The sequence below is a fragment of the Melanotaenia boesemani genome, chromosome 18, assembly GCF_017639745.1.
Source record: "Melanotaenia boesemani isolate fMelBoe1 chromosome 18, fMelBoe1.pri, whole genome shotgun sequence".
Taxonomy (NCBI): domain Eukaryota; kingdom Metazoa; phylum Chordata; class Actinopteri; order Atheriniformes; family Melanotaeniidae; genus Melanotaenia; species Melanotaenia boesemani.
The window spans coordinates 11422923-11450546 of NC_055699.1; the positions used below are offsets into that span (position 1 = coordinate 11422923).

Consider the following 27624-nt stretch of genomic DNA (forward strand, 5'->3'; position numbering starts at 1 on the left):
AAACAGAACCCATTGTGGTGTGGAAGAGGAGTGAGCAGCTGTGTGAGAGAATAACATAAGCGGCAATTCTGTGACCACAAGAGGACATTTAATAAGCGGACAGATATGGACGTTAATTCCCAACACAGGCGCTGTTGCCCTTCTTGAAGAGCACCGCGTCGTCCAGTCGGAGAAATCCGGAATATGAAGAGTTAAGACGACATCCCAACTGTTTATTTCAGCAGCTAGCAGGCTAGCTGGCTAAATATCGATGAGCTCTAAATGGGAAGCCCGCATGACTCTGCTTGATAGAGATCTCCACTGAGCTTTGAAGAGGCGGCTTTCTTTTTAGATAATGTCGTGGTGAGCTGAAGCAGCCGTCGCTCGCCTTGTAAGTAGCCTCAACTTTGAAGAATGGTATGAACTGAGCGCTAACCATTTCACTACTACAGACTCGGAGAGGGGGAAAAGTCTCACAGGTTTGTTCCACAGTTGTTTCTTTTTTTTTGCACTTCGTGTTAGCATTGATCTAAGTCTTTTACTAACGTGAACCGAGTCATTGTGAATTTCAGGAATCGCTTTAGCGCTCTATGCTGAATCTTAGACTCAGTCACTGAAATAAAGCGAAAACTCCTTTAGTGTTTCTCAGCATCTCGGGAAAGTAGGAATACTCGATACTTTGAGCGTCACTGTTGCGACCTGAGATGCGATTAAATGATAACATAAAATTGTTGTTGAGTGGGCTTTTTAAAATCTTATCAGATTTAAATATCCGCCTTTTGGTGATAAGAGGCTTTTTTTTATTATCACTATTATTGTCTATGGTGGTATCTGTGTTACAGCAGAACCAGTGTTAAAAGTGTTTATTAAATTTTTTTTAGCCTTATTTTCGTGTAGATCATCATACTGACCACAGGTCCGGACGCACTACTTAAACCTTATTATGATCCAACAATATCGAGTGTTATAGTCTAGAGTTTATATATATATATATATATATATATATATATATATATATATATATATATATATATATATATAGCAATTACTAATATAGGCAGTGTTATAGGCAACCCTTTTGTAGTCCTTTAGTTTGCATTTTAAATTATGCCCACAACACTGGTGTCAAATTTGCCTGGGGCTATTAATATTTTACTATTCATTCTCTCCTAATGGGCCGCTACAGTTTTTACACTACTGGGAGCAGGGTATCTCAACAGGTCTCTTGGCCAATTTGTTTTGAATTATAGCTTATAACAAAAACAAGTTGAGCCATTTACTTCATCAGACATGAAGGCCCAGGCTTGGATAATATAAGCATTATTTAGATTATTAGCTAAATTGAGTTGACCATGAGATTTTCAAGCATAATAATAATAATTTGCATTTTTTTTTTTTTTTTTTGCAAAGTTATGCCCTTGATTTTTTTTCAATGGCAAAATAGATTACTACACTTCTACAAAGGAATGTCTCTGTACAGTCTAATGAACAGAATGGGATGCTTTGAATACATTTTTCCATAACGGGAGACTAATTGTGGTGCCTCTCTGCAAGGTTAGTTGAGAAGGGAACTATGAAAATAGCCTGATTCACTTAGGACATTCTGCTGGTGGTTGATTTGAATGTTTCTGATTGCTCAGCAGGGGGAACGTCTTGTAATTGTAGCCTAAAAGCTCCCACAGGAGCAGTGTGTTTTTGTGTTTTACATCCAGACTTACCAGCTTATTTCAAGACAAAGCTACTTCTGCAGCAGACTGAGGTATATGATGTCAGGTAATCAATTGTGTTTCCTCCCTCACCAAACAAAGCCCCCCAAAAAATTCAGTTTGTTTTGACAGCTTGTTTTAATCAGTCCAAGTGTAGCCTCAGTTCGTTAGCATGTTTGTCTTGCAGCAGCATCAGCATGGATTTAAATGAATGACAACTTTTCAAACTTTATCAGAGGTGTACAAGGTTGTGTATAAAAAAAAATGTGTAGCTGCTTAATTTAGGAAAATCAAACAGACATCAGTTCAGGAATCCAGAGAAAGTCTTCACTGAGTGCCCCTCTAAACAGCTGCGTCATTTTGGCTCAAAGCGGATACTGTTGATATTTCCATTAAAACCTCTTATTGTTTAGTTTGGGCCAGAGATGAATGGACTCATGTTCATAGAGGGGATGCGGCTAATTGGTGCTTATATTCTGAGGACTAAATTTTCCATTAGGAGTGTGAATGTTGCTGTCACTTCCATCCATCGCCCTCTATGAGTTCTCCGTACTGAAGCAATCCGGCTGTGGCTGAAAAATGTTTTTGTGATCAAACATTATTGACTCTCTCAGTCAATAACCTTGGCAACAGTAGTTCTTCTTTCCAGCAAGAACCACACATCGCAGCAAAAGGTTGGGGCTGTGGGGGCAGGGGAGGCTTTTTCCAAGCTTTGGTTAGAGCTTTGTGGTAATGCCGGCGGTCTTGCGTGTAGACACATACAGTCAGAGTGAGAACCGCCACTCTGTATTCAAACAATCTACTTTCAGTCATTTCAATCACAAGAGCAATAACTCAAACTTTCTCTTATCTCGCTGTCTATTAGTTAGATACTTGTTATATCTATTTCTTCCTTTCATTTTGCTCATTCCTTTCTTGTATTTCTGCCCACCCCCCGACTTCTGCTCCACAATCTCTTTTGCATTTCCAGTGGAATTAATCAAGCATGTTCTTGTGTGGCTTGACTTCATTATATCGTAATGAAGCTTAGCCTCAGGTGCAGTGAAGGAAATGGCTTAAGCAGGAAGCAGCATTGCCCTTGTACACCATTCTTTGAAACCAGTTTCACACAAAGGGCTGTGGAACAGATTATTCAAGATAAAAATTTCCATTTCAACTCTCGCTTTCTTATCAGTTACCGTATTCTGTCAAAACCTAAGTTTAATAAAAGTTGAAATATTAGTATATTGCCATGTCATCTTCCACTATTTCGACCTCTGTCATTCTGTTTTAAGTCTACACAGAGCCTGTTGCTTTATCTTGTGCCTTTTCTGTCCCAGTAATGAGCCATTTTGTGGCTCTTAACATCTGCCAAACTTGGAACATTTTGCATTCGAGACTCATCTCCCATGCATGAGGAGTCAGGCATCCTTTGATTCGCCCTCTTTTCTTTGCCTTTCTTCTGCAGCAGTCACCGCTGTACGAGTTCGCTGACAAACTTTCTTACCCCACTTTTGGCAACGGATGTGTCTGATGAAAGGTAATTTGGTGCTTATTCTAAACATGGTGCTCCTCTTGATATTGTGCTTTCCTCCCTCTCGTTGAGGCATTTGAGGAGTAATGGGAAGGAGTGGGGTGCGGGCACAGTGAGGTTTGTCCAAAAGAAAACACTGTTTTTAGATTTCACTGCCATTGTATTCAGGTGGGTAACATCTGTGGTTGAATCTGTAACACATCTGGCTTAACTTTAGAGCTTAAAGTGAACTTTGACCTCGTCAGGAGGCAACCTTGCCCCTGCAGCCCCTCACCATGCCTTTCTCTTTGCACGTAAAAAAAAAAAAACAACAAAAAACCTGAATGGTTTAGTCTCATTTTCACAATGACTGTTGCTGCTTCAGGAACCGCATATAAAAACTATAATCTAATTAGTAGCATATTAGTTAGTACACTCTCTTGCTCCATGTTTCCAAGAGTACAGGATCAAGGCTAAAGGGTAGGAGATAAATGTTTGCATGAAGCTGGCAATATTGCACTCCAATTAGCTTTCATTAACAGAAACAGTGATGTTTAAATTAACCTTTCGCTTAAGATTTATTGACATAATCCAGGTAATGCTGCAGAGATCATTCTGGTCTAAACGCTTATTCTGGCAAAGAAGAGGAAACTATGCATCCTCCCTGTGTAAGCCGCAAGCGTGTGCATCTCATTACACGTGTTCAGGTCTTGTTCGGCGCTTGTTCTAACTTGCCCCGGCTATCTGTTGCTTTCTTGCAAGGATGAAGAGGTGAAGTAATTTTAGCCCTGCTGAGGTTACTTTACATGGTTTTGAGTCCTTCATTCTTCCTAGTTAAATGTCACATCTGCTTCAAAAATGGTGCAGTCATTTCTGCGCCCCGACTGCCTGTGTCAGACGTTAAATGGCACTTGAATTCAGCTCTTATAACAGCGGGATATTCAGTTTTCCTCTCAAGCAATCAGCTTTTCCTCACTCACTGCAGTAGAAGACACGTACTTTTGACTCATACTAAAGTTGTTGCTAATCACATATACTAATGATTGGCCTTATCTCCCATCATCCAATTTATCAAATTTGTGCTCTTTGATATGAATATAAATTGTTGAAACTGAGTGAATATTGCAGAAATTCTGTCTGTTTCTTTTTTTGCTCTTTAAGAATTGGATCATTTGTCTCTCCAGTGCCGTTTTGTCGGAGTCAACCTGATGTGGACCTCAACGTCAGGTTTTCTCCATTTGTTTTGCTTAGTAAATTATCTTTCTTTCATTTTAGTTTTGCTTCTGAGATGTCTTAGGTTGATGTTGGCATGGGCTATCAATTTCATCAGCAAACTGGGGGCCCCAAGATAATTATATTTACAATAATCAAATAAATTTGAGATTTTTATTAGGACTGTCTGTCAAAGTGAATGCAAAGAGATTTATATGTAAAATGAACACTTAAATTTTTTATTGCGCAAACAAAAAAGTTATTACTTATTTCATATAAAAAATTTAAATTTAGCATTATCTCTGTGAGAGAAGCTGATTTTGGGCATGTCGGTGCTTTATTACAACGGTGAACCGAATCCACCAAAAACCACCTCATCCTTATTCCTTATTTATAAAGTTTCCGATAGTTTTTAAGCCTTAAATTTAGAATTTTTATCATTGTGTGTCCAGAAACGAAATTATAATGGGTGTTATTTTAAAAATCTGAATCTGACCTCATCTCTGAGTAGAGAAGTTGATTTTAGGCATTTGGGTGCTTTGTCAAAACTGTTAACATAATCCACCAAAACCCACTTAAACCTCCTTATCCTCTCAAACACCAACGTATGTCACCTTGGGGGTTGTGGCTCAAGTTTGGGAACCACAGCTCTAAATTATTCAGTCAAAAATCCTGCAACATGACTATGCTTAATTGTGATAATGAAATGAATAATTAAATACTGTCCCATATATGTAGAAATAAAGTTTACTTTTAATTTGAGTTTTGAAATGCCTCAAACTGTCAGTCTTTTTTCACATCGTATTGATGGTAGAGAGGAGAAATGCTCGGCATAAACGTTCATACTGAGAACAGAAAACTGCTTAAATTGTGTTTTTCTTTGCCCATAAAAATGTTTAGAACAGCTGTCTTTAGTGTGCCTGTTTTGGATGTGGTCTATATTTACATCAGTCATGTTGGCCTGATCTATTCAAGGTATTTTCAGACAGAAGTGAGACGTAAGAACAAGTGTATTCAGCTCTTATCTGATGCCCTCTCACAGGCACACGTCTCTCACAGCCACTGCTCTCTTAGCTGCGTTTAACCCCCGTGTCTTTACAGATCTCAGCCCCTTCGATCTGGAGGCAAAATCCAACATCGACACACATTAATAGCACTGGTGTGCCTCCTTGTTAACCATGCCCTCTCAAGTCTGCTGTCTTAATAGGCGTGTCCTAATGAGCGCTAATTGAGAATGGCTAATTTGCAAGGCCTGAGTCATTGTCTTTCTTAAAGCGCCTTATAAGACGCTGTGCTGAAAAGCTAATTGGGGGGTCTAACATTGCTTCATCAGGGGCTTCTTGAGAGCTTTGTTCTTTCTTTCTTCCATGCATTGCTCTTACAGTTTCCCTCCTCTGCTGGCATCAGTTAGCTTAGCGAGGGCATCCACAGATTCTATTTCCCCTCTCCATCACAAACGTTATTTTAGTGACACTAGCCATTTTCAAAGAAACAACTTCAAAGCGTGTTTAAAAGGAAGCAGGGCAGTGCTGATCAAAGGTTAAATTTTACACATCGTGACTTTTTTTACAATGCATGGTGAGATTTCTTCAAGATTATCAAGATCAGTTTAACCGAGGTATGCAGACAGTAAGCTATTTTGTTGAACACTGGAGGAAATGTGACTGAAACTTGTGTAGCAGAGGGAAAGTCCTCTGAGAAACCATCCTCAAAGTGCTGCATAATTTATTTATGCCAGGAGAGGATGTTTTATGTTTCTTCTTAATTTGATCACTACCACTATATGTTTCTCTTTTGTCCTATTTGTATTTATTTGTCTGGTTTTGAGGGGAAATGCAAGACATTTTTTCACAAAAAGAAAGCAACAGCACAAACAGGTTTATTACATCGGCTGTGGGCCAGCTCATTTTGTCTCAAAAAGTAATGAAATCCCTCAAATGACCCGAACAATTCAAATTTGTGAGGTAATTTCATATGCTGGAGAAAGGTGCTTTTTTTGTTTTATTGGTGGTATTGCATTTTAGGAATTGGGGTAAGAGGGAAAAATTAAATAAACCTTTTTCAAATTGATATCTATGACCAAAGGGACAATTTTTGGATTTATGAAATGTAGTTTCTTTTTATTTTACCCAAGGTAGTGAGTTTTTCTCTTCCTTTCTCTGTTTAATTTCAGGACTGCTTGCTCGAGTTTGCACTCAAACACCAAGAAGAGAGAACATGATGCAGTGGCCGCTGCCAGAAGCTGGCACTAGGCAGCTGTGCCCACCGTGCACCTCCCTTCTACTTTAGAAGCAACCCCTGTGCACCATGACGGAGAGGCATTGAGGTTCACTCCCTGACGATCATCTCAATCCTCTCCTTTCCCTATCCCTTAGCACCCTCCATCCCCACCCAACCCCATCATGTTGCGCTTCTTGCCTCTCAAACTTGGCCGCCTGTACCGCTGTCTGAAGCTCCTGGTATTGGTAGGATTGTCTGTCATCTTGTTGATGAATACCCACACCCTGTTTGCCTCCTTCCAAAAGAATGAGCTCACAGACAGGCGATTCATTAACCTTAACAAGTGTCCTGCCTGCTTTGGCACCAGTTGGTGCCGCAAGTTCATGAATGGTCAGGTTTCCTTTGAGACTTGGGGTCGCCTGCGATTTCTAGACGTATTCAATGTCAAGAATGTTTACTTCGCACAGTACGGAGAGCCCAGGGAGGGAACTCGACGTGTGGTGCTCAAAAGGCTCGGCTCCAACCAGGAGCTGGCCGAGATCGACCAGAAAATCTGCAAGAGGGCCACAGGCAGGCCACGCTGTGACCTCATCCAGGCCATGTACAAGACTGAATTTGCTCGGATCAACGGGGACGTTCGCCTTCTTACTCCAGAGGTGGTGGAGGGCTGGTCAGACCTGGTTCACTGCCCCTCACAGAGGCTGCTAGACCGTGTGGTCCGCAGATACGCTGAGACCAAGGACTCGGGCAGCTTCCTGCTAAAGAACCTGAAGGACACAGAAAGGATGCAGCTGCTCATGACTTTGGCATTCAACCCAGAACCTCTCGTACTACAGGTACTGTCAGTTTAAACTTTTCTTAAAATTGTTTGCGTGTGTATGTGTGTGCACACAAACCTTTCAAGTTGGGTAATATTTGACTGTTGCCATCTTGTAGGTAAATATTGAATGGAGTTACAGGGATGTCTGTCAGCTGATCTAGGGCAGCAGGTGTTTTCTTAGTAATTGATAAGGCAACATTTAGTGGATTACGTAAGAAGGATCACAACATCATAACAAAGCAGGCCAGGGTGTTGGCCCCCCAGTAAATTACAGGGTGGGGATCATAATTTCCCTCCTCTACCATAGATCTGAGACTCATCATTACACCCTCCCTTAACTCCAGTCCACATCAAGACTCACAATGTGGAGCATGAATATTCCTCTTATAGAACAGAGACAGGTTTAAGAGCTGTGGCCTCTGAAAAAAAATCGAGGGATTTTGGCTGGCGGCAATACTGCATATTTAACACAGAATGTAGGGCGGTTTTGAATTATTCAAGGATGCATTTGTAAATGGTCCAAGTTGTTTTTAATTTTAATACATGTCTGTGTCCTCTGGATTCTTGTCAATTGAGGGTGACTTGAATGGAGGAATATCTGGAGGATTTCTCAGATCAGCACCAATACTTTTGATCTTTTATGAATCTCTTAAAATATTTTTTTAATCAATTCCCTTCCGTTTCAACACAGAACAAAGAACAATATTTAGTGAAAACTTGAAAGTTGAATAAATATATTTGCAAGAACTTTTAGCATGTAGTTTGGAACAGAATATGGTAGAACCTTTTGGTTTGTCAGATCATGTGCAGCATCATTTTGACTGTGACAATTAAATCTACAAATGATGCATGTTCCAGGATAAAATAGGATGCTTGTTTAATTTGACTTTGAAACCGTGTTTAGGAGCAAAATTATGCCTAGTTTCTTTTCTGCCACCCTGCATGTCAAAGCAGCCATTGTATATGCCACATGAACAGAGTCCACATCCTTTTCTCCCCCTGATTTACGGGCAGCCAATCAATTCCAATTTCAATCTGGCATTGACCGTGTCTCATAAGAGGACAGAACAACAATGGTCTTGGCCCCTGTAGACATTCAATAATGGGTGCTGACCCCCCCACCCCCCACCCCCATTATACACAGGACCAAAACACCTCGGGGCATTTTGGAGGACGAAAGGTGAAATCAGCTTTTTAGTCCGGTCAATCCATAAAATCTGATTAGCCTTGTGTGGTCACTTACTGTCCCCTTGCTTCCTCTTTCCACCCCCCCCCCCTCCAATTGTGCAACCTCCACCGATAAGGCCATCAGTGTTTTTAACGCCGTTATGCATCAGTTCAGAGGCTCGGTGAATCACCCTCTCCTCGTGCTTATCTTGCACACGGCTCCAGACATCTCACACCAACACATCATGCACACGCATTGTCCACAGTTCTCTTCACGTCCCACTCTCTGTAGCTTTTGCATGTTTACAGGGACTCCATGAATTGTTTATCTCACACTGAACTTGTGACTTGTGGGGCAGCACTTGTGGGAGGTAACACACAAAGGGAAGTACCTCACATCTCATAGATTCACATATCCTGAGCACCTTGACTGTTCGTCAGCATCACTGAACTCAAAAGATGAGAAAATTTGCTGAGACTGAGAGACCCTATTCACAAGGTTGGGAAGTAGTAGACCATAAAGAATTAATGGCGTCTATAGAGATTGAACAGGAGACGTGCTGTACTACAACACCTTCTTCTTTTTTGCCAGAGGTTAGATGGTTGTATGGGGATTTGGCTTTACCACAGAATAGAGGAATGCAGGCTGTTTTTTTTTTAACCCACTATTTAAATTTAGCCTAATCCTTATCAACTTATCAATTGTCTCCAAGAACCGTCCGTCTTTTTGTAGTGAAACAGCTCTCATGAATTGGATGTGTCCGCTATTACTCATTTTATAATTTAAGCTTGTTTTACTGTTTACAATTTCCTACCATCAGTCACCACTGTTATGGTTTAGGGGGAGGGGGTTTGTTTTCTCTCCCTTCTTACTTTTTTACAGTTGATGTGAATATCATTTTTTTGCTGTCTGCTCAGCGAGCTGCACTCTCTCTTAGAGGGGCTTCTGTTTCCAGTCTTTTGAAGCCACAGGCAGTAAATCGGCCCTGATTCACTATGAGAAACCAGACCTTCTTTGTAAGTGGGAAACAATCTGCTATGTTGTTTCGGGTCTGGCCAACAATGCGTTTTTTGTGTACACAAAGTGTGCACACGGACATGCAGACACACACACCACCCCCATTTTTCTGTCACGTGGAAGACAATTTGGCTTTGGGGAATAAATATTTTTGGAAGACAAAATGATGAACAAAAAAATCCTTGTGCAATAAGAAACATCTTATCTAACTCGATCTTTTTTTTCCCCCTCTTGTTTCTTCTTACCAGTTCTGTTGAATTGATTTAAAAGTCTTTCTCTGCTGTGATAAATCTACTTTTGTCAAGGTCTTGTCTCTTTGCCAACCAGAGGAATTACATGATCCTGTTTAATTTTACTCCTTATTCAACAGTAACTAGGTTTGCATGAGAAGTGAGTAATTCACTCTTCTCATTTCCATGGCTAGAATCTTATTTGCCATCCTTGTATTCTCTCCTCCAGCTAAATGACTCACTGATTCATCAGGTGATGGTGGTGTTTGATGAAGTACATCTGGCCCAACCTTAAATTAGTTCGATTTTAGCCCAGTCTCCTCTTCCAAATCATTAAGCATGGTGGGTTAGCCAGAAGCATGTGACTGCACTTGCACCCTTTTTGATCCTCAGCCCTGTCGTGCTCAGTGAAGCCAAGAATAGGATGTGACAGGCCTGTGGGGTTAACTCAGTCAGCGGTACTCTCATCTCCTCTCAGCTCAAATCTGTGTGGCCCCCCACACCCATCTCCCTGTTTTCATTACCATCTCTGCCCTCCTTCCACACATCCAGCACATTCACATCACCTGACAAGAAGACATACTTGTCTGAAGGTAGGAGCTCTTCACGTTGCTTCTCCCAGAACAGAGACATCTGACACCGATACTGAAGCAGAAAAGAGAAGAAGGGGAGAGATTAGATGGATGACCTTTTCCTCTGAGGATTTTCGACAGCATCATTTTAATGCAGATGTGAAACATAAACATTCACACTGATTAGAGTAAATTCCAGTTTTAAATGAGAGGATACCTCTTTGGTATGCTGACCAAGGACGCTCGTTGTGATCCTCCATCATTTAAAGAAGCAAAGAGTTTTTCCTGTTGCAAAGAGACCCACTGAAACTTAATTTAGGTTTTAATAAGACAACATTTATAAAATGATTCATAGCTGCTTACACAAGCTATGAATCAATAGTCTCGTAACCCTGAATGAAAAATAAGTAAAATAAGAAACAGGATGGTGATTTTGAGTGAAGTCATGCCTTAATTGGAAAGACTTAATTATTTCATAATGATTTTTTTTTATTTACTCGCCACCTTATCTGCCACACAAGTAATTATTTCTTCATTTTGGTGTATAACTTTTCAAGTAAAAGGGGACAAAACACAAAGCATTTAAACAGTATAGTCTAGCGTTTCTCAGACAATGTTTTAATATATAGATGCAGTTTACGGTGGTTTATGCACAACTCTTAGGGGTATTTAGAAATTATTAAATATCAAGAAAAACACCCAATATTTTGTGTTACACGGCACACCTGATCCAGATTTCACCCCTGCAGCTTCCACTGTTTTACAGATCCACTCGTAATTTCTCTTGTTCTTGTTCTGCTGTCATTTCAAAATAATGTGACAGCTACGCGGGGTTACATCGCATTTCCCATGAATCACTGAAACATGATAAAAAGCAGAGAGCTCAGAATTAATCCCAACTCCTGAAATGTTCTTAAGAAGTGGATAAAGACGATTTTACTGAGTGGGGTTGCTCTAAATATTCTTTAAAGTTCAGATCTCAGATAAAGTGTTGTTTAGCTGCACCTTCGTGATGGACATTAAGGTCTAAGCATAACATAAGTGTTTCCATCTTCAACCCCTGGGAAGATTAAAAAACGTTATTTTATTTGTTTTTCAGGAGGCTGAAGGGACTTATTTTCTGTCATGTATGCTGGTTAGTGGACCTATGGTACCTGTGTTTGTGTGCACTTGTCTGTGTGTGTGCATCGAGGTAGAACTCCGTTGTGTCATACTTGTAGAGAGAAATGAAGTGCTATGGTCTAAATAAGATAAATGACATCAGGCTGTTTAGTTTTTACTATAAGGACTAAATATAAACCTGCTCTAGAGGAAATTTAACCTTCAGGATTCAGTCTTTCGGCCACAGGTTGCAACCTGCAGTTGGTAAGTAAAGCCGTTCATATCTCAACTTTACATATGGAGCATTTCATATTTTGATGTCATCACTTAATCCGTCATTTCTTGTAAAAAAGACTTCTACGTGAACACTGAACAGAAGCTTGAATTTAAAAAGTAATTTGGAAACCAAATATTTGTCAAAAAAAAAATTTTTTTTCTTTCAAAATTGTTCAAGATCGACCGTCCATGTCTTTAATTTAATCCTTTACATTTTCCATCTGAGAAAAATGCAACAATGATGCTTTAGTCTGGTTTTCTGGGTCATGCCTTTTATACAAAGAGGATCAACAACCCCAACCCCCCCCCCCCCTTTTTTTTAAGTTGTTATTATTCCTTTCATTTAATCTCACATGCTATTCCAGCTTAAATGCATGTCTCTGTCTCTAAGGCTGACTCGGTGACTGAGGTCCGCAAGTAAATAGTATTTAAGTTGGGAGCCTGTGATTAGTACCTTTTGTTTTGGGTTTGGGGGATTGTGATGCTCTTAGCACATAAGAGAGGAGGTTCTGCTTGCCGCTTAACCCTGCTTCAAGTGCTCCCAAACCCCCTTTCATTATTCTTATAGGCCTTTGTGTACAGACTGAATCCTGTTAGGATAAGACAGGGAGTTATCTGGGCCCGACTCTTCTCTTTTGGCTGCCCTCGCTGGATGGAGGCCCTGGCAGAAAGGAGAGAAGAGAAGGAGAGGAGCAGAAGGGTTTGTGTGATTGTGTCTTGTACAAGCCAGAGCCTTGTGGTGTTTTCTCCCATTTGAATGAGCCAGACTGCTTGTGTTACCATAATCCTGTCTCTCCTCCCTCCTCTTTCCAAACACACACATACATATGCACACACGCCTGACAGCTGTGTTTGGTTAGGTAAATGCCTGTGGCTACCCCCCTCCACCCCTTGCTCTATCCCACCCACCAGCTCCCTTTTTTAGATTTGTCCCTCAACCCCCAAGCTTCCTACTGTTACAGCATACACCCCAACCTTCCAAACGCCCAGCTCGTGAAGACAGTTCTGCAGCGAAAGAGGGTCATGCACTACTCTCACCGGGCCCCTTAAGACGGCCAATATGGATCAGTAACAAGCAGCTCTTTACAGCATGTTGTCCCCTGGAGAGCCTACAGCCTAATGTTAGAGCAAGAATATGCTTTTTAGCACATCATCGTTCCTGCAGTAATAAAACTGCCCACTGCTTTAAAGCAGGAGGCACCTGGTTCCTGCTGCAGAAATTATGAGAGGTCGGCAGTATGCTGTCAAGTCTCTGGGTTTTTAGCGTTTGCACCCTAACTAGTGCCAGTAAGACTTTCTTTAATCAAACTTCTCACTGGATGCTGTTGGATCTGGTCATACCCTGACACCTCTCATTAAGTTGGAGGTCTTTACTAGCACGAGAGATATTTAATTGGTTTTTGTAGAGGGAAATTCTCTGCTCTGCTCAGCATGCAGGTTGGAGTGCAAGGTCAGTGACAGCAGTCCCCCTGCTCACCGTGTCACCCAGCTGCCCCCAGGATAATTGGCGTCTGCTCTGAAATGTACAACCCTTCGTGTAGGCCTCAAAACCCACAGCCGTCAGGTCTGAAGCCAAGTTTCACTTGGGTTCCTCCTGTGTGTTATGTGGGCGGCAATACCACCTAGACTGAGTCAACACCACTGCCTGTGACTTAATACATTCCTCATCTTCCATCCGAGAGAATTTATGAGGTGGCTCTACGTGCAATGGCTCAGGTTCAGGTCGGCAAAAGGTTTCAGCTAGCAGCGCCGTGTGAGCTCGCAACCCCAAACCACACTGTCTTGTGCTCTCATTCCTCATGCTGTTCTCATTCTTTCTTCAGAACAGAGGCCTGCGAAACTCAAAGACCTAGATAACCTGTTTCTATCAGTGCTTGACAGAGCTTACTAAATCATGCTTTTTCATTCTGCACTTTGCAAGCTTACTGATCTTACTGGTCTGAGGACTTTACCTGACCTCTTGGTTTTGGTTATTCTTCTGAGTTTCACTTACTTTCCACACAGACATGCACAACAAACATACTATATGTCTTTTGAATGTTCATTATTCAGTGATTTATATTCTCCATAACTCCATTCCTGTAATAAACAGTGACTTTTCAATCACTGAACTCCATCCCTGAATAAAGGAGAATGCGATGCCTGTTCTAAATTCAGAAATTCAGATACATACAATTAGCATTCTTTGCCTGTCACTTCTATTCAGCTCTGTCTTATAAAGCTCCTGCCTTCCATGTTTAGAACAGACAGAATCACACCTGTGTACTGTAGGTTTAGTAGGACAAAACAGAGGAAGAGGAGAAAAAAAAAGGAAAAGGTTGGGAGAAATGGCAACAGCATGAGATGAGTAAGATGGAGGAAAAAGAAGTAGCACCATGTGTGCCTTGGCTGAAGAGTTAGCATTGGTTCCCCTGTGGAGTCTGAGCGCTCGCTGCTGACTAACAGACTGTATTTTAAACTTAAATGGCCAGCAAAATGCCAGACGGGGCTCACCACACTTCCTTCCAGACACACAAGGTCAACAGGAGAGCTGCACAGAAAAGCAATGTGCTTTTTCAAGTCCAGCTTGGCAGCATCATCCTTCCAGCTTTGCAGGGTTGATGTGCCTTCTTCTAAGCACCTGTGATAAACAAACTGAATAATGTTCAGTTTTTTTAAAGGGTTTATTTTCGGTCTGTGTCTGTAACTTTACCATTTGATCCTTGGAGTCTTGATGACTCCTGTCCTAGCTTGTTTGCTGTGAAGCGGTGAGGTTTTGTTGAGGCCAGAAAATGTTGAGAATTTACACCACACCCTGCTTGGGGTTTTATAGCACTGCTCACATGAAGCGCCTCTGTGACAAACCACTAATTTCCTTTTTCCTGTGACTAGTTTCGGTTGAAAGATGAAGGGAACTGGTTCCTTTTTAAATATTGCATTAATAAAATCCAGCTCTGTGTCCACCATAATTGTGTATATGTATGCAATGTGTGTGTCTTTGCAAGCCAGCCAAGCCAATATCTGGGGAGCCACTCATGTTTACTCTGCCCCTGAATAGGGGTTGTTATCAGCCCCGGTCACGTTGCATGTTCTCATTCACACGCACTTGGATACAGTTTCAAATAGAAACATACACATGCACACACAAACAAGGAGCCTCTTTCGAACCTTCTTTAACAAATGCCCACCCCCTCCCCCGAGTCGCCTAGTAGAAGGGCATGCCTTTGTCAGCAGATGTCAGGGCGCAGGTGTGTGTTCCTGTGCTTCTCGCTCCAGTCGTTTCATCCTCTTCTCCAGAGGCTGCATATTTGTCTGTGGCCCTGTTTCATTTCAACCTACTCCTGCCCCCCCTCCGAGAGGACGCCAGCGTGTCTGTTGTGTTACCGGGAGAGGAACGAAAACCCCCCCCCCCTCAACTCACCCACCTCTCTCTCATTCACTTTTACTGCAGTGCACCAGCACAACCTTAAAGATTAGATTAGCCAGACTAGGGCCTAGAAGTCACTGTGAGGTCGTCTTTAATGATGAGATTCTGTTTTTTCCACCCTCATTTCCATTGTCCTCTGAGCCAGAATTATTATTTCTGCTCACTGCAAGACATATGCAACCCCACTGCTGAAACAAAATGACATTAGACACCATGTTTTACAATTTCAAGCCCTTGCTAAGCAGGAGATGAAAGGTTTTATCCAGTGACAGGAACAAGAAGTGATAAGACCTTTTAAAGCAGTGAAAGTTGCTGGGATGTGTCATTGGCAGTCTCGCAACCTCAGCATTTTTCAACAGCGCAACATCATTGGGAGATGACAGCTAAAATTCGCTACCCATGCATTAACTACACACACACACACACAGAGCACCTTTTAGGTCTACTTGGAGATAGTGCAGTGGAAGTAATATTCGGCTCGGTTTTCCAATATACACCCCCTCCTTCACTCACCAAACGCCTCATTGCGGACGCTAATGACTTCTGCAGGGTAACCATTTAAAGAGTGCTAGAAGGAAAATGATTGGAGTATTTATCAACCTATGCAACGGGCAAGTTTGAATCCAAAGCTCAGGTGCCCTCTTCCACACACATGTCTACACTGTTCAGCAGTTCTGTCCTTTTAGATGTGCGTCATATAAAACTTAGATTTAAGAAGCTCATAAAAATGGCACCAAGGTACGAGTTGTTAGGTCTCTGATAATTGTGGACGAGCAACGAGTCTGTCAGCGCAGGGAATGAGCGACATCTATGTTAAAAACTGCGGACGAGGGCTAGACAGACATGAAGGCCTTCTCATAACAACCGTTGACAGTGTCTGAAAGTAGCCTCTGGGCATTTATCCTGTTGCTCCCTCCCACCAGCCATCCCCCCCCCCATCTGCCGTCGCTCTACTTTTGCTCCTATTCAGTCCTGCAACCTGACAACAAAGAGAGAGATGTGTTTAGCAGGCAGGTCTTTGCTGGTTTGTTCCCCCTGTCTACTGAAGCGGAGCAGTGAAAGACACCGTGTTTGTCTCTTCTGTTTGCTGTCTCCATCGTATTCCTCTTCTCTCATGCACTCTGTCTGCCCGTCACCCTCTTCCCCACATCTATCCAGCCTTCCTGCGGGGGTTAGAGGGAGGATGGTGTTTTACAAAGCAGGTTTAGCTGTAACACTGGACAGGCTAAGTTTTGCCAACAAGATGGGGAGCTGCTTAGATTTATATCTAAATATAATATCTATATAAAAGTGATGTGAGGTTTGAATTTGGGTCAAAGGGAGGAGGCCCTAATAGGGATGTACCACCAACTGATCCAGCGTCTGCTTAAATGTTCCATACCAACTGTAGAAATTAGAAAGCCATTTTAGATATTTAGCCTATTAAGCCTCTAATCCTTAAAATCTCTCATGTAGGAATGCCCAGTAGCAGGGATTGTCTTATTTCCAGCCAGTAGTTGAGAATATAGTCGGCCCACTATTGTCTTGTTTGTTTACTTCCTCATATACTGCTTCCTGCCAAGTTCACTCACAAAACCAGAAAAGAATGCAGAGGAAGGGTAACAAGCCAAGATGTTTTTAGAGAAGCAACTCTTGCCAAATCAAATGTCTTGCAGAGACAGACAGGCTGCAGGAAGTGAACACCCCCCCCCCCCCCCCCGCCCCTCCTTTTTTTTTGTCTTTTTTGGATAGACTTTTGTCTTGCCCACCATTGATTAGGTCGCCTCAGGGAAATGGGCTCAACCAAGACTGCATTTGGCTTTTCATAGTCCTCCTCTCTACTTTAAAATAGACAGTGACACTAGAAAAGGGAACCTTATTTTTTTATTATAGTTTATTAGTTGTGTTAGGAGTCATTCCTACATTAAGATCCATTTTTATTTCTCTTTCCCCCCCCCCCCCACCCCAGGCTATTTTAAGGTTTTCCCACTGGTGGCTTTTTGAAAGCATTCTTGGCCTTTTCTCAGAATTGTATTCAGCGTGCCGCATCCTGCACAATATTGTGGACGGAATGCTTAAAATGAAATACATCAACAATAATCCTGTATTAGCCAACATTTCATCAAACATGTTCTTTAGCCCTTAATGCCAAAGTCTCCATGCGTCCAGCTGTTGTCCTGGAGAAGGAGCAGCTGTGAGGCCCATGAAGAGCGTTGGATGGGGATGGTTAACACAAATGTCTTTAAATAATTTGTTATTTCATTAAAGTTTAAAGGAAGTTGGCGCAACCATGTATTTTTAACATCCACCCTCTCAACAGAAACTGAAAGCTGCTAAAGCACTGAATTGCCAAGAAACGCAACAGTTATAATAGTTCACACATCACCTGCATGTTTCCTACCATGTTTCTGATGCGGTTGGGTCTCAGAGAGGCAGGGCTATGGAGACTGCTGTGAAACATGAGTGCTCCAGGCTCTCTGTCTGTGTCTCTGGAGTGACTGGCTGCCAAAAAACTGAAGGAAAAAATTGTTACATAGGAAAAGTGGCTTGTTGTTAAGCCAACATATGGCAGGTGTTCATTATAAAGATGGAGGCCTGTAGGCAGAGGGTTTGTTATAAATGACAAGAGTTTATCATTTGTGGTAAAAAATGTGTTTGCCAAAAAGAAGAAAAAAAAATGGTGGTTGATTGCTCTGATACCTTCTTTTAATTTGGTCATTTACTGTAAGAGCCTGTGATTTAGGAAAAAGTTGTCACTACAGCTGCAGTCCCCCAAAGAAGCGCAGCTCTAAAGAGGTTTGCAGAGGCTGCAAAGAGGAAGCCACTGCCAAATGCAGTGCCTTCATGCAACCATGTGTGTGTGTATTTGTCCATATAGATGTTACCGCTCGACTTTGAGTGATTGCAGATGATGGTGCATGTGTGGCTTCTTTTGTTTGACCTCAGCAAAGCAAATAAAGCTTAGAGGGATTATGGTATTGTGCAAAAACAGCAATACCACGTGCTTCTAGCGGTTTTACCTTGGTATTATTAATCAGTTTTACTTTATAATACACAGTAATTTCTTGTCAGCATGCCCAAACTGCATTAACCCGGCTAGCCAGCACCACACAGCAGTTTAAACGCCCCGTTGCTGCATCACAACACATAAGGCTTTCCTGCTAACTGCTGCTACCACAAATCACCTCCTATCAGTTCTCTGGAAGCACTGAGTATAGCAGCAAACATCAGCTCATAGCTGTAGGGCTTAAACACAAACTGGCTCTTTGCTTTTATTAAATTTAATCCGTTATACCCCAAGCTGGCTCTGTTTCACATGATCCTCTGGCAGATTTTCAGCTATTGTACTTAAAATTGTGTATCAAAAATTACCTTAGGCTGCACACAGAATCTTTGTGTTTAGTGTCTTGGATTTTTTTTTTCTTTTTCTTTGATCTCTCTCTTTTCGAAAACAGATTTCTTTTCAAATTAAAGAAATATTTTCTGACACTGTGAAGGCTTTCTCAGTTCTTGTGTTAGGCTTTGCTTTTCAAAGTCACTGGGGTATTTATGTTATTGTATCAGCTGGCTCTGTGTTAGTCTGACTTATTTCTTCCATGTTTTTAAATCAGCTGTTTCCATTCTCATCTGTTCCTCCTTCCTAGAGCTTTCCATCAGATGAAGGATGGCCATTCGCCAAGTACCTGGGAGCATGTGGGCGTGTGGTAGCTGTTAACTATGTGGGTGAGGAACTGTGGAGCTTCTACAATGCTCCATGGGAGAAAAGGGTAGACCTGGCGCGGCAGCTGATGGACATTGCCGAGCAGCTCACCAACAACGATTTTGACTTTGCGCTGTACCTGCTCGATGTAAGTTTTGACAACTTTGCAGTCGGTCCACGTGATGGAAGAGTCATCGTCGTTGACGCGGAGAATGTTCTTGTGGCGGACAAAAGGCTTATCAAGCAGAGTAAGTACCTGTGTCCATTAATTCTTTTTCTCATGTTAAACATTCCAGCGTCATAACAAGAGTTGCTGCAAAGTTTTCCTGAATCGTATGTCATTTGTGCATTTTTAAAACAGTGAAAAGGGAACTTGCATAACTGCTATTCATGACATTATTACTTGTGCATTGGTTTTTTTTCTCTATGTCTTGTTTATCAAAGACTTTCTCAGAAGCCTGGGTGTGTTTCAAACACTGACCATAGTTCGGATTCTCTAGAAATGAGGCTCGTGAGACAGCGATGAGGCTATGAGGAAAGGCCTCTAGAGACAGACAGCTCTGGGCAAATTTGCATAAGCTGGAAGCCTCCTCTTCTAAGAATATACTCCTCCAGCACCCATTCTGCCTCTAACATGTGCGTCCCCATCAAAGCAAAGATCGCTTGGATAATGAGCCATCTCTGCTGCCCTAGTTTTGTTTTATTTTTCCTTTTTTTGCCTCAGAATAAGCCTCCTAACAAAGACCAAAAAAACAAAAACCTATATATCATACTGTAGAGTGTGGCTGTTTCTGTCCGTTCAGCCGTCATTTCAGGGGCCACTTCACAAAAAAGGACGACCACCTAGTCAGGCTCTTAGATTTGTCCTCTCCTGCAGAAATGCTATTAAAGTGATAAACGGTTGTGTTGCTAAGTGTTGAGGTTTCACTATTGTGTCTTGTGACAGATATGAACTATTATCTGTATGTGAAAGGGTGTGTGTGTGTGTGTACAAAAAGTACACACACACTTGGAGGGGAAGTACTGTGATGAATTTATCCCAAGATAAAATGCCATTTTGCTAAATTAGAAGATCTGATACCAGAGAACCACAAAGTGATGGACAAGTCAGAGCACTCCAATATATCCTGTAGGTTTTTTTTTCTCTCCCTAGAATTTGTACTTCCTGTGTGGTTTTATATATATATATATATATATATATATATATATATATTACAGGTGAAACTCAAAAAATTAAAATATCGCACAAAACTTAATTAATTTTGGTAATTCAACTAATACATTGACTCATTACATGCAAAGTTAGATATTTCAAGCATTTATTTGTTATAATATTCACAATTTTGGCTTACAGCTTATGAAAACCCAAAAATCATAATCTCAGAGGAGTAGATTATTGGGAAATGTTTAATGTTGCAGCCTCTAAGTGCCACACTCTGATCAGCTAATTAATCCAAAACATATGCAAAGGACTCCTGAGCATTTAAATGGTCTCTCAGTCTATTTCAGTAGAATTCAAAATCATGGGGAAGGTTGCTGACCTGACAGTTGTGCAGAAAACCATCATTGACACCCTCCACACGGAGAGAAAGCCTCAAAAGGTAATTGCAAAAGAAGTTGGATGCTCTCAAAATGCTGCATCAAAGCACATCAATAAGAAGTTGAGTGGAAGGTAGAAGTGTGGGAGAAAAATATGCACAACCAGCAGGGATGACCACAGCCTGGAGAAGATCATCAGGAAAACGCTGTTCAAAAATATGGGGGATCTTCACAAGGAGTGGACTGAGGCTGGAGTTAGAGCTTCGACGGATCCTGGACATAGACTTCAAATATTGCTTTCCTCATGTCAAGCCGCTTCTGAACAAAACACGTCAGAAAAAATAAACCGGTCTGTTGAGCAGTGGTCCAAAGTGCTCTTTTCTGATGAGAGCAAATTTTGAATCTCATTTGGAATTCAAGATCCCAGAGTCTGGAGGAAAAATGGAGAGGCAACAATCCAAGACACTTAAAGTGCAGCGTGAAGTTCCCGCAGTCTGTGTTGATTTGGGAGCCATGTCATCTGCTGGTGTTGGTCCACTGTGCTTTATTAAGTAATGTAGCCATCTACCAAGAGATTTTAGAGCACTTCATGCTTCCTTCCAGAAAAGCTTTTTGAAGATGCTGACTTCATTTTCCAGCAGGTCTTGGCACCTGCCCACACTGCCAAGAGAACCAAAACCTGGTGCAATGACCAAGGAATTAATGTGTTTGATTGGCCAGCAAACTCTCCTGACCTGAACCCCATAGAAAATCTCTGGGGCATTGCCAAGAGAAAGATGAGACACATGAGACTAGGCCTGTCACGATAACAAATTTAGCTGTACGATAAATTTTCTCAGAAATTATCGCGATAAACGATAATATTGCGCAGAGCGCTAATGTGTCATTTTGAGACCATTCTCAACTAATATAGTGACATATGCCGTAATAATGCAAGTACACATTTTCAAAGGTCAATAAACTAAATAAATAAAAGCGCCTTTTTCACTGTTGCATCTTCAAATAAACTCCAGACAAGTAGACAAGCATGCCGGTTTTAATGACGAACCAAACTTCAGCACTTTACATCGAACAAAAACCCGTGTTCTTCTTCTGCTCTTCAAAATCTACTGCTTGTGAAACAAAGTCATTCTGCCCTCTGTTGGCCTTATAAGTAACTACAACCCAGCAGTTAGCTGGGATACCACATTCACATACGCCGGGACACCGGCCCAAAAGTTATGCGGCCCACTGGGAATCCTCCCAAACCTCTCGATTAGCCGGCATTGATCTTAATGTGTATTTTGTCATATACGGTAGTATATAGGCTGATTCTATTTGCGTAATGTGCCTGCGGATTACAGGGGTTATTACGGTAGACCAGGAAGTGGGGGCTTTGTACTGACGTCGTAAGCTAGAATGTGTGTGTTCTGCTTACATGTGGGAAGCAGCGAAACAATAAAAGAGGAGATGCTTGCATCTATTATTTACATATTTCAGCATGAGAATCGGAGGTTTAGCGCGAGAGCGTGAGAAGCCACTTAAATACGCAAGTCTCACGGCCATTGCGTGTTGGCAGCCGTGCAAAACAAATGCGGCTTACCGGCTCGTGCTGCAACATGCTGCAGTCAAGTGTGACACTAGAGAGATCACTCCGCAAGAAACCAGAGCGTTTAGTCGAAATACTCCATAGTGAAACCTATTGTCATACACAGTCTATGGTAAAGGGGGGACGAAAAAAAATTATCGCGGCCGGCAAACTTATCGTGCTCTTATTTTCTTATCGTTCAATTAATTGACTTATTGCTTATCGCGACAGGTCTACATGAGACCGAGCAATGCAGAAGAGTTAACGGCTGTTATTGAAGCATCCTGGTCGTCCACTACACCCCAGCAGGGCCGCAGGCTGATAACATCCATGCCACGCCGCATTAAGGCAGTAATTCATGCAGAAGAGGCTTGAACCAAGTACTGAGTTCATATACATGACTATACTCTTCAGATGGTCAACATTTCTGTATTCAATATCCTTTTTTTTCAAACTGATTTCATGTAATCTAATTTTCTAAGATTACATTTTTTTGGTTTTCATAAGCTGAAGGCATAATCATGAAAATTATAAATAAATGCTTGAAATATCTCACTCTGCATGTAGTAAGTCTATATAATATATTTGTTTATCCTTTTAAAATGAATAAACTGAAAAAAATTAAGTTTTTGTACAGTGTTCAAATTTTTCATATATATATATATATATATATATATATATATATATATTTTTTTTTTGCCACTTTTCCTCCTGAAGAGCAGTTCAGGTTGAGACACTCTTTGTCTTGCCAACATATTTAGAGCCTGACAGCTCAAGCTGCTTACCCCAGCCGTTACCCAGAGTATAAGCCTCAAGTTTATTTGCTTCTTGTGTGTTTGTGTGCTTGAATCTGTTTGTGTGTATGCCAAGCGTTGCATCGCAGCAGGAGGAGGAGGATGAAAGCGGTAATGAGTATTAGGAGGTCACGGCTGTGCATTGGACTGCAGTAGGAAATAGGCGCAGCAACTTCCCAAAGCCCCACAAACAGAGAATCCAATCCCGACAATTAGAGTCCAAGATTGAAAGCAAGCTGGGGTGTATGATGTCAATGTCGTCAGTCAAAACTGAAACCAATTGATTTGTAAATCAAACAAGCGGAAAGCTGTGTGCTGTTCCGCCCTCTTGTTGGGGACGTCTATATGAATGCAAACGCGTGTTGTGTTCAAGCTGCGTTGTTCGTTTGCACAGCCCACTGGTCCGAAAAGGAACCATTCTCCATCATTGAGTTTATAGGATTTGTAGATGGTTTCACCCCTGTTGGCTCTTGATGATGCATGCTGTGTAATGAAACACATTTAATCTCTTGTCTCGCCTAGACATGATCGCACACGTACGCACGCACTGATTCTTTCTCTCACTTTTAGGCAATGCACCCAGCAAGCATTGTTAAAAGAGGCTTGCTCCCTTGAATGCTAGCAGTAAGGCCACACTAACAAGCATTTCAGGCTCAGTGTAGCCTTGTGAAAGCAGAGGAGTGAGAAGAATGTATACGAGTCCAACCTGAGCTCCTTAACATGGAAGATGCCAGTTACACAGGAGGCTAGACGGTCCTACCTCATCTGCTGCTCCACTCATTTGAATTGGAAATGATTTGGTTTGCTTTGGAAATGCTCAAGCTTTGTTATACTTGAGCCTACAGGAAGAGAGGAACTGAGGCGGATTGAGGTGCAAATAAATAGACATCATTCTTTCCTTTAGCCTTTAGTTGAGTCTCAAATTACTTTTTTGCTGTGCTCATCTTCGTCCTTGAGCATGAATCCTTGCTTCTTTTTCTTTTTAGGCGCTCTGTCTGACTGCTAGTGTGTGTGTGTGTGTGTGTGTGTGTTCATCATTGTGGGTGGAAAAAGAACAGGACACACTCCCGATGCCATCTGTCAATCATTGCTGAGGTGTGATGCATGGCCAGCTTCGAAACATTAATTGCTTTCACCTCACCTTGCTGCCTTCTCGAGTACAGCGTTGCATGTGTTGGTGCGCGCCCGTGGCAAGCTCACACAGATAGATCCATCTTCATCACTTGCACTGATTGAGGTTGATGTGCCCCTCCTCTTTTGGGGGGGGGCACTGTGGGCCCTTTCACTAACAGGGAAATGCTGGATGTTTGATTGAGTTGTTCTGATGAGCCAGAGGAGAAGTGCATTACAACACTGATACACTGATTATGTGCTTGCATCCTCTGGGCCCAAGCCCTCTATCCCTAACTTCGCCCCTCCCCCATTCTAACAACGTTATTGATCTGCTTTTTAATGCACAAACCAATATCTCATCATTCCAGGTTATTTTCTCGCCTCCCTCCTCTCCTGGTCCAATCCTCTAAAGAGAGGGGAAAAAAAACACTGTGAAATGAGCTGAAGAAATAATTTTATTTGCTCAATAAATCAGGAGAGAGGTTCTTTTCTGTCAAAAGAAACGGTAAATGAGCTGTTAGGCTGTGTACTTCGACAAAGCATTTCCTCTTAGTGGCTGTAGAAAATAAAAAGCCTTGCCTTGGATGCTTCTGTGGCTAGTAATTTTTATTTCTTGATGATTTGCACAAACTACTGAAAGAAGCTTCATATTTTTCTTTCTTTTTTTTTTCTTTATTATAAGGCTAAATGCTCTTACTGGAACTCGGATAGGGGAGGGATTGTCTCCATGACATTGTCAATAAAAATTAAAAAAGCCAAAAGAACTAGACAGAAAAGTTATGTGTGTGTTACTCTATGAGGATTTACTTTAAAGTTTGCAAGATCTACACATCTTGAACTGTATACCCCTGAGATAAAGCATATAATCCAATCGTTCCTTTAATATGCTAAAAATACATGTTGAGCTCCTGCAGGTTTATGATTGTATTTAAGGATTTGTCTATATTTCCTGCTGAAAGTTAACTTACTTTGGTCTCTGCCTGCAGATAAGCCAGAAAACTATGACGTGTGGTACGAGAGCCGTTTCGAGGAGTGCGACAGGGAAGCCTGCCTGTCTTTTTCCAAGGACTCTCTTTGTTCCAGGGTCACTGTGGACCACAACTACTATGCCGTGTGCCAGAACCTGCTGTCACGGTATGCTACATGGCGGGGTACCACTGGAGGACTCCTCCACAACCCGCCAGCCCACATAGCCAAAGATGGACAACTAGAGGCTTTGTTGGACGAGTGCACCAAACCCAAAAAACGCTATGGCCGCTTTCAGGCGGCTAAGGAACTGCGTGAATACCTCACACAGCTAGCTGCTGCCTCCTCCTCCTCCACAGCCAGGTAATGAATGGAGTCGGCGTTAGCCCAACGCACTGAGACTGGATTTGTACTCTTTATTCCCAGACTCTTGAGATCTTGGTTCTTGTACGTGATGTCATTTGTTCCCCTTTGTGCACTGGAGCATCAAGGTGCTCGGTCTTGCATCAGGAAGTGAAGGAATCTAACTTAAAGGCAGATTTGTTAAAGCCCTAGCTTTTACCTTGACTTAGCTCCTTTATATAAAAGGAGTCTGGCACTACAAAATTTCTGCTAGAACCAGGAAAGAGATGGGATAGAGGTAAACTGTCCTGATCCACCCAGCGTGCGCTAACATCACTGGTGGGGGGGGGGCTAAGAAAGAGCTCTGGTAAATCATCCCTCGCTGAACCCAGGCTAACGCAAACCAGAGCATCCAAGCAGAGCAGCAACACATCACATAACCCAGATGATGTCCATCCTCCTCCTCAGTCCATCAGAGCGCTTGTTTTATGACAGTGAAACATGTTTCAATGTCTCCTATAGTTTCCTACAACAATCTAGTTTGTCTTTTGAAGGTTTGTTTTGTTTTGTGTAGCAGGACTGAATTTAAGTCGGTTGGTACATGTGCATTTTTCTTTTTTTTTTCTGCTGTGCCATGGCTTTTATTTCTGTAGGCATTGCTGCCTGGAAGGTGAAGGTAGAATGAATCTCCTGCTGTCTCACAGCAAGAAATGCATCAAGCTTCACCGGGTAGCGAGGACAGGCAGGAGGTACGAGGGGTGTTTTCACATTGGATTAAAAAGTAAAAAGTTCCAATCAATGACTCAATTTCCAGGTTTCAGGATTGTGGCAATCATCATTTTTGTATGCGTTTCCTTTTTATATATCTATTCTGTTTCTCTTAATAGGAACTACAGAGAGAGAGAACTACTCACAGGAAAAAGAAGGTGATAATTGGAATTTAGTGGTCTCTTGATGCAGATGTGTCTATACCAAAGAGGCTGTTTGTAATAGGAATTGTGAGACCACGTCTTTCCCTTCAGTTGTTCCCCACTAGAGCTGTAGAACACAATGTTTTATGAGTTGACAAGCCTGAATACGGCTATTGTGTCCCTAAAGAATCAACCCAGAGGTATCTAAAACAAAGATTGGCCCAAGTTGTTACATAACCCCGACTGCTGTGTCAGCTTCCAGTAGAATTGATAAATGATCGGTCAAACATGTTTTCTTTCAACAAGATTGCAAAAACTTCTTTACATAAAGGAAATTGAGTTATTCTTAAGAGAAGCAGAAAACATGATAAAGCTACCCTGTAATGGCCCTCCAGTGCCAGATTCTGTTTAAATGTCTGTAATTGATAAATGAATCTTATTTTCTAGTGCCCAATGCAATAAGCTGTGTCAAGTCATTGCTATTAAAGGGAATGGAAATATCTGAAAATGAATTTGTTGCTTCAGAAGACCTTCTGAAGCCGCTCTGACCTGCACTTTTAGATTTTGCAGGCCAGAAATTTCTGTTTAATTTTTAAACACTTTGCACCACTTAGAGGTTGGGACGACTTTACACCCAGTGGACCAACAAGTTAAAGCATAATCTCGAATACAGGCTCATTTTGATTGTTGATTATAAAACATGTTCCTCAGTTAACTTTGGATTAAAAAAAAAAGTCCTGTCTTTGGTTCTATGTTGTTTCTGTAAGTCAACTGTTTTGATGTTGTTATTCAGATGCTGAAAGCCCAGTGGAGTGTTGTGTAGCGCTGACAATAAAAAATAAGTAAATGTGAGCCACTCCATCTATTGGGAAACTGGAAAGCACATCAGTGGCTTTTTTTTTTTTTCTCCCTCCAGCCTTCTGCATGACCTGCAGGGCTGATGTGACCTTTGCCAGCTAGGAAAAGCAATAAAGACAAGTTTGGCTGATGTATTTCTGATTTTTGAAGTCCCATTCTTTGTTGTGTCTGATAGATTTCTGTTTCCCCAGTTTGGAGGATGGTCAACCTGGAGGGATTTGTCCTTGCTAACTAACTGTCCACTTTTGTACTGTAATTTTCCTTTGGAGTATTATATCAGCATTGTCTGATTTTTACCTGTGCCTTTCATTCAAAAGTTGTATTTACAACTTTTAGTGGGATTAAATATTAAAATAAACGAAGAAATATATATATATATATATATATATATAGATATATATACACTTACTCTTTGTGTGGACTCTTCTTGCTTGTGTTTTAATCTTGTTTTAATTATTTCCACTGGTAAGTTAAAGTCAATTTGGCTCTGCTTCATTTTTTTATTTATTTATTTAAAATTACATTCACTGTGACACAGCTGGATGTCAGCGTTTGCCAAGTCCTGTTCATTTTTTCTCATTCCTCCTTGGTTTTGATCTCTTCACCTTCTAATTTGAATCCCAGCCTGAGCTCTGTTTTGTTTTGCTCTCCGCTCA

The 27624-nt window shown here is 41.5% G+C and overlaps 1 protein-coding gene across 2 annotated transcripts; it reads left to right on the forward strand.

The window, feature by feature from the left end:
* dipk2ab (divergent protein kinase domain 2Ab) lies at positions 1–27376 on the forward strand. Of its 2 annotated transcripts, none has more exons than XM_041968657.1 (4): positions 1–458; positions 6563–7445; positions 18823–19126; positions 24878–27376. In XM_041968657.1, the coding sequence occupies exons 2-4, from the start codon at positions 6792–6794 to the stop codon at positions 25222–25224; spliced, it is 1305 nt and encodes a 434-aa protein (XP_041824591.1). In that variant the 5' UTR covers positions 1–458; positions 6563–6791; the 3' UTR covers positions 25225–27376. The 2 variants fall into 2 exon arrangements, with proteins under 2 accessions (XP_041824591.1, XP_041824592.1); XM_041968658.1 differs by lacking the exon at positions 1–458 and adding an exon at positions 3130–3204.
* Positions 27377–27624: the final 248 nt, after the last annotated feature.